The 14,536-nt window shown below is 43.6% G+C and overlaps 1 protein-coding gene across 1 annotated transcript in view; it reads right to left on the reverse strand.

The window, feature by feature from the left end:
- Positions 1–6,964: 6,964 nt before the first annotated feature.
- The window catches only part of LOC141096816 (beta-alanine-activating enzyme-like), a 62,985-nt gene continuing 55,413 nt past the window's right edge, over positions 6,965–14,536 (reverse strand). Inside the window, exons 4-5 of the mRNA XM_073583662.1 lie at positions 8,531–8,662; positions 6,965–7,351 (exon numbers count right to left, since the gene is read on the reverse strand). Coding sequence (XP_073439763.1) covers positions 6,965–7,351; positions 8,531–8,662 — 519 coding nt within the window. The remainder of the gene's footprint in view (positions 7,352–8,530; positions 8,663–14,536) is intronic.

The following is a 14,536-nucleotide window of genomic DNA, read 5'->3' on the forward strand; positions in this document are numbered from 1 at the left end:
GCAGGCCCCCGAAGGCCCCCGTCGCCATCTTGGATTCGGGGGCCTGCAGGAAAGGAGCCCCCCGCAGCAGCACTGCACATTGCACTGCCGTGGGGGGCTCAGGGAAGCACGGAGGGAGCCCTAATCAGCTGACACCCGGCCGTGATCAGCGGCGCTCACACGTGGGCGCCGCTGATCGCGGTAGACGTACTATCCCGTCCATGGGCATAGGGGCCTGGGTCCCATGGACGGGATAGTAGGTCGGATGTCAGGAAGGGGTTAAAATTGCTTTTGGGAGAATGCATCCTTTAAATATTAGAAACTTGGAGCAGTTTGCAAAAGATGAGTGCTCCAAAATTCCAGTTGAGAGGTGTAATAAGCTTGTTGATGGTTATAGGAATCGATCGACTACAGTTATTTATTCAAAAGTATGTGCAACCAAATATTTAGTTGAGGGTGCCAAAAATTCTTTCTAACCCTTTTTCTCATTTTTTTGTGAAATTATGACCACCTTGCCTTTGTTTTTGTTTTTTTTTGTTTTGTTCTGTTCCAATACACACAAAGGAAATAAGCATGTGCATAACAAAAGATGTGTAATTACAATAGTTTTCAGGGGGACAAATACTTCATTTTCTAGAACAATTTAAAAGGGTGCCACCACCTTCCGCCATGACTGTATACCATGAAGGGTTCCAGGATGAAGGACATACTGTATATACCATGAATGGCCCAGGATGGGGGACGTTACTTTATAATGAAGCAGGGAAGGTGTGACAACACTTATGTCTTTATAGGATTTAGAACGCAACAAGGCCCAATACATCAGACCAACATGCAGGGGCCCATCGGACTCTGGTTATGGCACTGACTCCAAGGTGATTTTTGGTCAGCCACAATAAAGTTAGAACAAGAGCACCACTTAAGGGAATCTGTCACCCCCTGGACAATTTTTATCTATTACTATGGGCATACAGGTAATTGAATTGTTATACCAGTCTTACCTATATGCCTTACAGCTGTAGTGTAGACATTGAGAAATTGATTTAATGTTAATGATTTCTTCCAGGCTCTGGGGCGTGTGGTGCCTGGAAGAAATCACTTCCTGCTCAATTCGCAGGCGCCTACGCCGGAGATCAATTCAGACACTGCTCATACAAGGGTAGACAGGTTTGTGTAACCACGTGATTGTGCAGTGCATGCACGGGATTACAGCGCCAACCAGGTCAGTATGATGCTGATGGGAGTGATAGTATAATGAACCGAGGCGGTTCATAAATCAAATTCTCATTGTCTACACCACAGCTATGAGGCATAAAGGTAAGACTGGTTTAACCAATTACCTATATGCCCATAGTATCCGAAAAGGAACTATAATCAAATAGGAATCAACATACAGAGGTGAACATATAATCCTTTAAAAAAACTTTCAATGATCAATGTTAAAAAACACCTTCCCAGTGAAAAACACTGGCAAATGCCAAAACAAAGAAAATAAAGTTACAAATATGCTTTTTCCACCCAATCTGATTGGTATACACTGTGTTCCAAATTATTATGCAAAAAATATTTCCTCATATTTTCTCTAAATTGCCTATATGAATTGCAGTCATTGTTATTTTCCAGTCATCTAATATTCTAGTATAATTGCAATGTTTTTGAACAAACTGCCTATGAAAGCAGTATATTTTTAAAAATAAAAAAACACTCAAAATGCATGTTCCAAATTATTATGCACAGCAGAGTTTTCAACCTTTTTATTTTTATTTTGAACAAAAAAATGGTAAATTGTGAAATTATAAGCATTATCAGCTTATTACAAAATGAAATCAAACAGTTTTCAAGTCAAAACTTTATTCCAGGTGATGTTACATTTGCACATAGGACCCCTTGTTCGAAAGAAGCTTCTGAACTCTCTCGTCCATTGAATTTGTCAGTTTTTGAATGGTTTGTGCTTCAATTGTTTTGCATGTGGACAGAATACCCTCCCAGAGCTGTTGCTTAGATGTGAACTGCCTCCCGCCATCATAGACACTCCTTTTGATGATGCTCCAGAGGTTCTCAATGGGGTTGAGGTCAGGGGAAGATGGTGGCCACACCATAAGTTTGTCCTCTTTTATGCCCATAGCAGCCAGAGAGGCAGATGTGTTATTTGCAGCAGGAGACGGTGCATTATCATGCATGAAAATTATCTTGCTGCAGAAAGCACGGTTCTTCCTCTTGAACCATGGCAGGAAGTGCTGTTTTAGAAACTCCACATAGATTATGGAGTTCATCTTTACCCCTTCAGGGATCCTAAAGGGGCCGACAATCTCTCTCCCCATGATTCCAGACCAAAACATTACTCCACCTCCTCCTTGTTGGCGCCTTAACCGTGTTTTCATGGGGTGTCCATCAACTAGCCATCCTCCACTCCATCCATCTGGATCATCGAGCGTTGCACGGCACTCATCGGTGAACAAAACAGTTTGGAAGTCAGTCTTCATGTATCGTTTGGCCCACTGGAGCCGTTTCTGCTTGTGTGCAGTGGATAGAAGTGGTCGACAGGATGGCTTACGCACAGCTGAAAACCTCTGAAGGACCTTGCATCTTGTTGTTCGGGGGATGTTGGAGGCACCAGCAGCTTCAAAAACTTGTCTGCTGCTACGACAAGGCATTTTTGCAGCTGCTCTTTTAACCTGATGCAATTGCCTGTTGGAAAGAGTCCTCAATTTTTCCTTATCAGCACGCACACATGTGTGCTGGGAATCAGCTACATACTTCTTGATTGCGCGATGATCACGATGAAGTGTCTTGGCAATGTTGATTGTAGTCATGCCTTGACCTAAATACTCCACAATTTGTTGCTTCTCAGCAGCCGACACATCCTTTTTCTTTCCCATTTTGGCAAAAAATGTAGGCTGCTTAATATTGTGGAACAGCCTTCTTAAGTAGTCTTGCTTTTATTTGGACACACCTGTCAAACTAATTTGCACAGGTATCTGCAATTGCTTTCAGTGATATAAAGAGCCCTGACACACATCACCATCAATGAATTTAAATGACAAACAAAAAAATTCTAACCTTATCACTCCTAAACTCTTTTTGCATAATAATTTGGAACACAGTGTAGATGTGATGATGCATTAATTGGGCGCTGCGTGATATGGGACGCTGGTGGTAGGAATTGTTAGGCTAGTTTCACATTTGCGTTTTTTTGCGCAGCGCATCCATCATGCATACCTATGTTTAACATGGCATACGCATGGTCTTGCATGGTTTGCATGCGTTCGTCTGCGTTTTCGTGCGCATGCGTTTTTCAAGATGTTCGTCTAGACGTGCCAGACGCAACCTGTTGCATTTTTGGGTCCGTCCAAAGGTGTAAAAAAACCGCATGCGTACGCTTGCGCACGGAATGCGTCATAACGCATTACAGTCTATGGGAACGCAGGCGTGCATATGGACATGCGTACACCTGCGTTTGCGTACGCATGCGTTTTACAAGTAAACATGTGTAGAAACAGGTTTAACACATAGAGAATGAATGCGCATAAAAACGCAAACGCATGCAAAAACGCATGATGCGTTTCTACTTGCACACGACGCGCTGCGCACAAAGACGCAAATGTGAAACTAGCCTTATCGGTCTCTACCGGGTGTGACGTCTCCTGCGTTGCAGGGTGGAACGAGGTGCATCGGAAGTGACGTGCCTCATGTGTGTTTGTTTGCGTTCCACTTTGGAACGCAATATACCAGAAGTGAAGTGTTGGAGCGCCGGAAGGTCTATGGCTAGTATGTGTGCATTCCAGTATGGAGCGCACGCCGAGTCCTGGCTGCAGGAGCCATGAGGTTTACACTTCCGGCTTCATTCATGTGAGTTCATTGTACACCGGGGGATGATTTTTTGTATTGTTGCTATGGAGAAGGCTACTAATTAATCAACTATGTGAAAAAAACGCCCAGGACTGGGTAGGTGGAGCTTATTATAGTATGAGATCAACTGGTGGTTATTTAAGTCCAGCCAGAATAACCACCGGCACCATCATTCAACATTATGGCATCCGGCATTCTGGACATCTATGGCATCTCTAATACCTCCTGATGAACCGTTACGGCAGGGAAACGCGTTGGGGTGTATCTGCTCATGATAAGTGACCATACCTTAAGCCTTTCTCTTATTTATGTATCAATGGGCCCCTCTTTGGGACATGTGGCAAATATAATTACCAGGCATGTTTTTGGTCCTTACTAATTATGATGTGGATTTATGTGGTTTTTATTATATGAATATGTTTTTCTGGGATTGCATGCATTGGTTATAGGGCATTCTGATATTTTTTTTATCTCTGCATTATCATGAAATTGTTTTTCTGCCTATGAGAATAGGGATTGGTAGGGGAGCGAGGGACAGTCTCGTTGAGTGGGGGCACCAAAAAAAAAAAAATTGCTGTTTAGGGTGCCAACCTCCACAGAAAGGCAGAGATCAGATAGGCCTAGATTAGCTAGGACTGCTCCGAGAAGAGTATACCATGACGTTGGTGGAGTGGCTTGGTATACATTTTTTGCAAAAAACGTATCAACTAAATACCCTGTTTTTGTTATCATCTTTTACTAGCACTTGCTGCTTATTGTTACATATATTTTACAACAGAGTATTCATGCACATACTGTGTGTTTTTTCTGTGTCCTAGATTAGGGCAGCATGTCAGAATAGGTCTTTTCTTTATGTTTTTGCATTTGCCATTTTTTTCACTGGGAAGGTGTGTTTTTTAACATTGATCATTAAAAGGTTTTTTAAGGGACCATATGCCCAAAGCAATAGATCAAACTCATCCAGGGGGCAACAGATTCCCTTTAAAAAGAGACGCGATAAATGCAACTTGTGTTTAGGCGTGTAACAACCAGAAGGAAAAGAGATGGAATTATGGAAATCACTGGCTGAATAGACATGTTAATAAATAATATTCCAATGATGAAAAAATGGTAACTAAAATGTAAAAATATCTCAATTTCTTGAGCATCAAGTATGAGTGCTATGTGCAGAATTACACGCCGACATATGTCGCTCGGGCCAGGGACCTGCAGGCAATCGCTGTGGACGCGTTGGTTCTGCCATGGAACCAGTTTCGCCTCCCATATCTATTTCCCCCGCTGCCACTACTTCCGAGGGTCATCAAGAAGATCAAGGCGGAAGCGGTCCCGGCGATTCTGCTGGCCCCAGACTGGCCCCGTCGAGCGTGGTACACAGATCTAATGCAGCTGCTCGCCGACGTTCCTTGGCGCTTGCAGAGTGCCCAGATGTACTTTCTCAAGGGCCGATTTGCCACCCGAACTCAGGGGCCCTGTGTTTGACTGCATGGCCGTTGAATCTTGGATTCTAACCCAGGCAGGGTTCGGGAGGAAGGTGGTCGCTACAATGATTAGCGCCCGGAAGCCTGCTTCAGCACGAATTTACCACCACACCTGGAAGGTGTTCTTTGCTTGGTGTCGAGGCCGCGGTGTTTCTCCGCTGAGATTCCAACATCTTGAGTTTTCGCCAGTCGGGCCCCGTCTTTGCTCAGTCTATCTTTCTGTCTGTGTTAGTGTTTTCATCTTGCTTCACCGTCATTATATGTTGGGGGCTGCCTATTGCTTTGGGGTCTGCTCTGGGGCAGTTTAGTTTTCCCCTTTCTTTCTTTAGGCCTAGTTATTTCTCCGGCTGTGATCGAGGGGTCTAGGGCATCGTAGGAACCCCCCACGGCTACTGCTAGTTGTGTTGATAGGTTCAGGGGTCTGCAATCCGATAGCTGCCAACTTCTCTGGTTTTCTGGACTTAGCTAGCAGTTCTGTTTTTGCCTCCTACGGTGACTCAATCATAACACCCCAACATATAATGACGGTGAAGCAGATGAAAACACTAACACAGACAGAAAGATAGACTGAGCAAAGACGGGGCCCAAACTACCTAGATAGGAAAGGACAGGAAGGCTGCTGTCTGCAATCCGTAAAAAACCCTATGAAAATAAGAGCCAACAGACTGACAGTGAAAAAGGCCCTGAAGACGCTAGGCTTCAAAAAAGCAATGTCAGTACTCAGGAATATTCTGAAGACAGAGCTACAGGCAAAAGGAGATTCAGCTCATCCCAGCAGGGAATGGCAGAATAAAGAAAAGCAAGGAAAACAAAAACTAAACACTAATGCCAACAGGCAAAGCAGAAAAACTTAGCTTAGAGGAGCAGGAATCAGACTGGTGTCCTAGAAGTCCACAGAGAAATCACCTGCAGGGCAGGAGGGCGTCGGCAGCCTTATATCCAGTCCGTGACTCCACTCAGCCAGTCATCCTCATCAGGCTCAGGTGCCTGATAATCAGGCTCATTACCTTCCTTCACCAGAATAGGGAGTTCACCAGACCTCAGTGACGAAGGGGAAAATGAACTCACAACAGATTCTCCAAGCAGCGGTGGCGCACCTTTAAACAAGAGGTGCATGTAGCTTGGATCGGTGAGTCAATCTCCCACCCAGGGACTGCTTTAGGATGTCCCACAGTATCTGTGTCCCCCAATGAGGCGAAGGAGAAACATGGATTTTTGTGATAACTCTCCGTAAAATCCTTTTCTCCAAGACGCTCATTGGGGGACACAGCACCCACCCTATTAGCCAGTTGGCTCTTGTTTTGTTTAAATTTATATGCATTTACTAATTTAATGTAAGGGTGGTGTTTTGGACATGTTGTACCTGTATTAACGCCGATTTTGTTGTCCTCCTACTGCTTTGGCACTGAACTGATTTCCACCCGCAATAGCGGCGAGGGTGTATACGGCGGAGGAGGAGCTAACCTCTTTTTTTCACTTAGTGTCAGCCTCCTAGCGGCAGAAGCATACACCCACAGTATCTGTGTCCCCCAAAGAGACGAAGGAGAAAAAAATCATACAATATCTTGTGAAAGATGTTTGCAACTTTCTTTCGCAAAGGGAACTAGCCAAACATACACAGGCGATCCATGTGAAGCTCAAACCTAAATCTCTACAAATCATTTTGCATTTCTGATCAGATCAAAACAGTAAACATAATTGTCCCTGCATCCAATAACCAGCTGGCAGTCATACACCACCGGGGAAGAAAATATCTCTCCTGCCAGTGCATGCTGACTGATGAGAAGTCCAGAGTCAGCATCTAAAATCCACAAATTCCCATCTGTAGAAGCGACCGCCAGCAACTCAGTGTTTCCAGAGTGTGGGTTGGGAAATGTAAATGGTGTTGCATATACTCGGGAGCTGGTTTTGAATCTCCATAATATTTCAGCCTCAGCACTACAGCAATAGATGTAGCCATCATGCGAGCCAAATGTGATGTGCTCGGAGAGGGTGGAGACACAAGGAGAGGAGAAAATAGGCCCTTCAGTAGAGATCTTCCAAAGCTGAAAAAAAGATCATAGTACGAAATTAGCATTTTATTACAAATTACTTTTAATTTCATTTCTTCCTCTATAGATGGCACAAATTGATTAGCAGGTCCTGATCCAGTGGCCACGTCAGTAATGTGTAGCCACTGGACGGAATCCCTGAGAGCTGTCTCCTACCTCATCTCTAGCTCCTCTTATGATTTTCTGGCCTGGCATTACATCAATGCTGTGGCATGACCCATAGATGGTGTGATGACAGGCCAGCAGATTACTAATGTAATGGATGAAGGCCTCTTAAATTGATTCACATCATCTCTTAAGGAGAGCATATAGATTATCTGTCCAAAGCCTCTAATGGAGCCCTAGGTCTATTAAATCAAGCCTTTTGCCAGTCAAGACAAGTGGTTGCTCGATTGCCTTGGATATAAAGTAGGTATGTTGGTTTTTGGCAAAAGCGGAGTCTATGCCTCTATTTTAAAGAGGGGATCGCTACTCCCATAATGTTATTTCATTGGGAATGAAGGGGTTTACTAACATGGACACCTCAGGAAACCTATTCGAGGGGAGTGAATAGGACATGGAAAACTGGAATTCACTTTCTCAAATTCACTAACATCTTTTTTACAGTGTTTCAGAAATTAAAAACCACAATTTATTAAAAGGGCTGTCTTGTTAATCCCTGTCAAATTGCCCTATTGGAGGGTTATGGCTGCCATAGTGGCATCCCGCTACTCTATGAGATAGAACGGAGAGTCACTCGCGTTATCAATTGATTACCTCTTTTCCAGAGGTGCCAGATAATGCAGCAAAGTGGTTATCCATGGTAAAACAACTCCTTTAAAATAACATGGGGCGTACAGACACTGGGTATTATGAAAATTCTGCTACTGGAAAAAATACCTTTGCTTGGTATTAGCCAGTAGGTATATTTTTCCACGTAGTCATTGAAAGGTGCCACTACCGAGAATTCACAATTTTTATTTTATGAAAATTCTGGCAATTCCCTTTTTACAATAAAGGGATTTGTTTTTTGAGGGGGGTGTGGTTAACACTTGATGAATCCTTACTGTTTTCCCTACACAGACAAATACCTGATGATTCATGTTACATACATTCATTGTTGCCCTGTTGGCTTTCATTAGCATGCCTGGAATCCATATCTTCTCTTGTATCCCTCATCACTGTGTTTCTCACCTTTTCACCCATGTGACTGAAGCTGTAGAAATCTGCATCCACACAGCCAAGGAAAACCTGATTCTGGTTACATAATGGTGACGAAAACAAGGGTTTTCCTATGTCAGCCTTCCATACAGTTGTTCCTTTGACCTATAACAATACAATATACAGTAACTCAGGACAAGGAGAAATACTACAATTACTCTCAGTCTATACTCCATTACCAAATTGTGAATCATTGATGTAATTAGTAATATATTACAAAGGACTATGGAACTAAGTCAATCACAACTAAAATACAATGCGCGTATCCATGGGGGTATAATTTCTTACATCTTTCATGTCTTTGAGGGTTCACATTTATCTATGGTCCCATTCGATAATATTTAATTTTTACCAAGATACAATATAAACCTTATCAAGCAAAGAAAAAAGGGGGAGAGCAGCACTAGCAGAAAACCTAAATCACACGTGGAGATAATAGAACCTGTGTTTCTGAAGTATAGCAGTTCATCGACTGGTGGAGCCTTCATTGGGTGACACAGGTAACCATGGGTGTATGCTGCTGTTGCTAGGAGGCTGACACTAGGCAAAAAAAGGAATAGCCTCCCTCTCTGCAATACTTGGGAGATGTTCCAGCAACTTCGACCAAAGGATGGTTAAAATCAAAAGACTTTATTCCAAAAAAAATTGATTAAAAACAGAATAGATGCATAAAAAACATATGGTTCACCAATGTGACAGACGCTTACGCGTTTCGGACTAGAGGGTCCTTACTCATACTCCCTCTCTGCAGTATACACCCACCGACAGGCACAAAGTACCTCAGTTAGTGCTAAAGCAGTAGGAGAAGAAACCAAAACTCAACATATGGACCAACCCAAGAACAAAGACACTTAGGTCTAATAATGGTATAAGCAATTAGGGAGGGTGCTGTGTCCCCCAATGAAGGCTCCAAGAAAGAGATTTAACGATGAGTACAAAAAAATCCTTCTTTAGTTATCGCTTCAATGGGGGACACAGGTAACCATGGGACGTCCTAAAGCAGTTCCCAATGGTGGGAACAGAAAGAATGCAATTAAAGAAACAGACTTAGGTCGGCCGGTGCGTAACCGCTGCCTGCAGCACCTTACCTTCCTAGGCCTGCATCGGACAAGGCATGAGTATGAACTCCGTAAAACCTCCCGAAGGTGTGCAAAGATGACCAGGTCGCGGCCTTACAATCTGTAAAGCCGAGGCCTGGTGACAAACTGCCCAAGAAGGAAGGACAATGTCTGCATTAATGTGAAATGAAAAGACCACCTTAGGTACAAAGGAACGAACAGGTCTGATAACTACCTTGTCCTGATGTAGAATCAGGAAGGAGAACGGCAGAATAATGCCACCAACGCAGAAATTCCCCTGATGGCCGTAACGGTAACTAAGAAGATAAAATGGAATGTCCTGAATGGGCTCAAAAAAAGGAGCGCGCTGGAGTTAAGATCCCATGGATCTATAGGGGAATGATAAGGAGGTGCCAGGTGGGAGATTCCTTGAAGAAAGGTCTTTACCTGGGCACAAGACACCAGATCCCATTGGGAAAGAATTGACAGAGCGGAAAATTGCCCCTTAAGAGTACTGAGAGATAGACCCGAGTCAAGACCCGCTTGTCGAAAAACCAAGGATGGAAGGAAGGGAAAAGGACATAGGAACCAAATAGTTGTCCTCACACCACCGGAAGAAGGTCTTCCAGTATATGTGGTAGATACGCGAGGATGCCGGCTTTCTCGTCCAAATCATGGTCTGAATGACCTGATGGGAAAAAAAACAGCCTCTCTCAGAACTAGGCCTCAACAGCCATGTCGTTAAACTTAGAGACTATGACCTCTGGTGGAAGAGAGGGCCTTGCGAAAGAAGATCAGGATGGTCTGGAAGCCTCCAGGGAGCGTCCATGTTCGGGGGGGGGGAGGGTATTCCTTTTATAGGAGGGGAAGACAGTGCAGATAGAGACCTGGGCACAAATAATGACATTGACATTGGGGGTGGGGGTGGCATGGGGGGTGGGGTTAGAACAGTTAATAATTTAAGAAAAAATAGAGGTACAGAGAGATACATAAAGTGCATGTATACTAATGCCAGAAGCCTCGCCAACAAAATGGAGGAATTAGAATTAATTTTGTTGGAACATAATTATGACATGGTGGGGATATCTGAGACATGGCTGGACGAGAGCCATGACTGGGCGGTTAATTTACAGGGCTATAGCCTGTTCAGAAATGACCGAACAAATAAGCGAGGGGGAGGCGTGTGTTTATATGTAAAATCATCCTTAAAACCCATCCTTCGTGATAATATATATGAGTCTAATGAAAATGTAGAGTCCCTGTGGGTGGAGATAAGGGGAGGGGGGAAAAATAATAAATTACTGATAGGGGTTTGTTATAAGTCTCCAAAAATAATGGAAGCAACAGAGAATATCCTCATAAAGCAAATAGATGAAGCTGCGACTCAAGGAGAAGTCATTATTATGGGGGACTTCAACTACCCTGAAATACATTGGGGAACCGAAACCTGCAGTTCCAGCAAAGGTAATGGCTTCTTGACTACTATGAGAGACAATTACCTTTCACAACTGGTTCAGGATCCAACAAGAGGGGGGGCACTGCTAGACCTAATATTAACCAACAGGCCAGACCGCATATCAAATGTAAGGGTTGAGGGTCACTTGGGTAATAGTGATCACAAATTAATAAGTTTTCATGTATCCTTTAATAAATTGTGTAGTAGAGGGGTTACAAGGACACTAAACTTCAGGAAAGCAAATTTCCAACGGATGAGAGATGATCTTGGTGTAATTAACTGGGACGATATCCTGAGACATAAAAATACACAAAGAAAATGGGAGACGTTTATTAGCATTCTGAATAGGACCTGTGCACAGTATATACCGTATGGGAATAAACATGCTAGAAATAGGCGGAAACCACTATGGCTAAATAGAGCTGCAAGGGGCACAATAAGAGATAAAAATAAAGCATTTAGAGAATTAAAGCAAGTAGGTAGTGATGAGGCATTAAATAAATACAGAAAATTAAATAAATTCTGTAAAAAGCAAATCAAGACGGCAAAGATTGAGACAGAGAGACTCATTGCCAGAGAAAGTAAAAATAATCCCAAAATATTCTTTAACTACATAAATAGTAAGAAGCTAAAAAATGATAGTGTTGGTCCCCTTAAAAATTAGTCTGGGTGAAATGGTGGATGAGGATGAGGAAAAAGCCAATATGCTAAATTACTTTTTTTCAACAGTATTTACGCAAGAAAATCCCATGCCGGATAACGTGATCAGGGATAAAAATTCTCCGTTAAATGTCACCTGCTTAACCCAGCAGGAAGTACGGCGGCGTTTAAAAATCACTAAAATTGACAAATCCCCGGGCCCGGATGGGATTCACCCCCGAGTACTGCAGGAATTAAGCACAGTCATAGATAGACCATTATTTTTAATCTTTAAAGATTCCATAATAACAGGGTCTGTACCACAGGACTGGCGTATAGCAAATGTGGTGCCAATATTTAAAAAGGGGATAAAAACTGAACTTGGAAATTATAGGCCAGTAAGTTTAACCTCAACTGTGGGTAAAATCCTGGAGGGTTTTCTAAGAGATACTATACTGGAGTATCTGGAGAAGAATAACCTTATGACCCAATATCAACATGGGTTTACAAGGGACCGTTCCTGTCAGACTAATCTGATAAGCTTTTATGAAGGGGTAAGTTCCGGACTGGACCAAGGGAATGCAGTGGACGTGGTGTACATGGACTTTTCAAAAGCTTTTGATACGGTGCCACACAAAAGGTTGATACATAAAATGAGAACAATGGGGATAGGGGAAAATATGTGTAGGTGGGTTAAGAGCTGGCTCAGGGATAGGAAACAAAGGGTGGTTATTAATGGAGCACACTCGGAGAGGGTCACAGTTAGCAGTGGGGTACCACAGGGGTCAATTTTGGGCCCTCTTCTTTTTAACATATTTATTAATGACCTTGTAGGGGGCATAGAGAGTAGAATTTCAATATTTGCAGATGACACTAAACTCTGCAGGGTAATCAATACAGAGGAGGACAATTTTATATTACAGGAGGATTTATGTAAACTAGAAGCTTGGGCTGATAAATGGCAAATGAGCTTTAATGGGAATAAATGTAAGGTCATGCACTTGGGTAGAACGAACAAGATGTATAATTATGTGCTTAATTGTAAAACACTGGGCAAAACTGTCACTGAAAAAGACCTGGGTGTATGGGTGGACGACAAACTCACATTTAGCGGCCAGTGTCAGGCAGCTGCTGCAAAGGCAAATAAAATAATGGGATGCATAAAAAGAGGCATAGATGCTCATGAGGAGAACATTATTTTACCTATATATAAGTCACTAGTGCGACCACACTTAGAATATTGTGTACAGTTCTGGTCTCCGGCGTATAAGAAAGACATAGCTGAACTGGAGCGGGTGCAGAGAAGAGCGACCAAGGTTATTAGGGAACTAGGGGGTCTGCAATACCAAGACAGGTTATTACACTTGGGGTTATTTAGTTTGGAGAATCGAAGGCTTAGGGGTGATCTTATTACAATGTATAAATATATGCGGGGACAATACAAAGACCTTTCTAATGATCTTTTTACTCTTAGACCTGTGACGGGGACAAGGGGGCATCCTCTACGTCTGGAGGAAAGAAGGTTTAAGCATACTCACAGACGCGGATTCTTTACTGTAAGAGCAGTGAGACTATGGAACTCTCTGCCATATGATGTTGTAATGAGTGATTCCCTACTAAAATTTAAGAAGGGACTGGATGCCTTTCTTGGAAAGTGTAATATTACAGGGTATATACACTAGTTACCTTAATATTGCGTTGATCCAGGGAGCTAGTCTGATTGCCGTATGTGGAGTCGGGAAGGAATTTTTTTCCCCAATGTGAAGCTTACTGTTGCCACATGGTTTTTTTTTGCCTTCCTCTGGATCAACATGTTAGGGCAAGTTAGGATAGGATATGGGTTGAACTAGATGGACTTAAAGTCTCCCTTCAACCTTAATAACTATGTTACTATGTTACTATGAGCATGTTCACCAGCTCTGGGAACCAGGCCTGTCTTGGCCAGTTTGGAGCCATCAGGATTACTGGAATCCCTTCTCCCTTTAACTTTTTCACGATTCTCAGAATCAAGGGGAGGGACAGAAAAAGAAAAGGCAATTGGAAATGTAACTACGGGAGTACCAGAGCATCGCAACCAATGGCTAAGGATCCCAGGACATGGTTACGTACTGAGGAAGCATATGGCTCATCTGAGACGCCATTAGGACAACATCCGGTGTGCCCATTTCTGGCATATCTGGAGAAAGTGACAGGGCCGAATGACGGCTCAAAGAATTGGCTGCCCGTTGCAGAATCCTGGTTACCTGTACCATAATCTGCTTGCTGCAAGTCCCACCTTGACAGTTCATGAAAACCACGGCAGTGGCGTTGTCCGACTGTATGAGGACCGGCTGGCCTGCGAGGAGGGTCTACCAGCGGCAAAGGGCAAAGAAAAATTGCCCTGATCTCCAGGAGATTGATGGGGAGAGCGGCTACTTGGGCGCTCCAGCGACCCCACGCTGATGAAGAAAGACTGCTCCCCACCCGAGAAGACTGGCTTCAGAGGTGATGAACTGCCATCGGAGGGAAGGAAGGACTTGCCTCGTAGGACTGATGCTGATAGTGTTCACCAGGTAAAAACTGCATCACCTTGAGAGGCAGAAGCACAGGTCGGTCTAGAGAGACGAACCTCTTGTCCCAAGCCGACAAGAGAGCCAGCTGAAGAGGATAGGTATGGAACTGGTCAAAAGGCACCGGTTCCATGGTGGCAATCATCTTCCCCAGACCTCTCATGCAGGACCGCAGGGGCAGATAAGCCGGTCGCTTTAGAGTGCGGGTTTAGGCCGTGTCGAACCTCATGCCCAGAAACACTAGGTGCTGAGCTGGGGTCAGGGAGAACTTCTCTCT

The sequence above is a fragment of the Dendrobates tinctorius genome, unplaced genomic scaffold (genome assembly GCF_039654945.1).
Source record: "Dendrobates tinctorius isolate UK_male_01 unplaced genomic scaffold, ASM3965494v1 ptg000079l, whole genome shotgun sequence".
NCBI classification, from domain to species: Eukaryota; Metazoa; Chordata; class Amphibia; order Anura; family Dendrobatidae; genus Dendrobates; species Dendrobates tinctorius.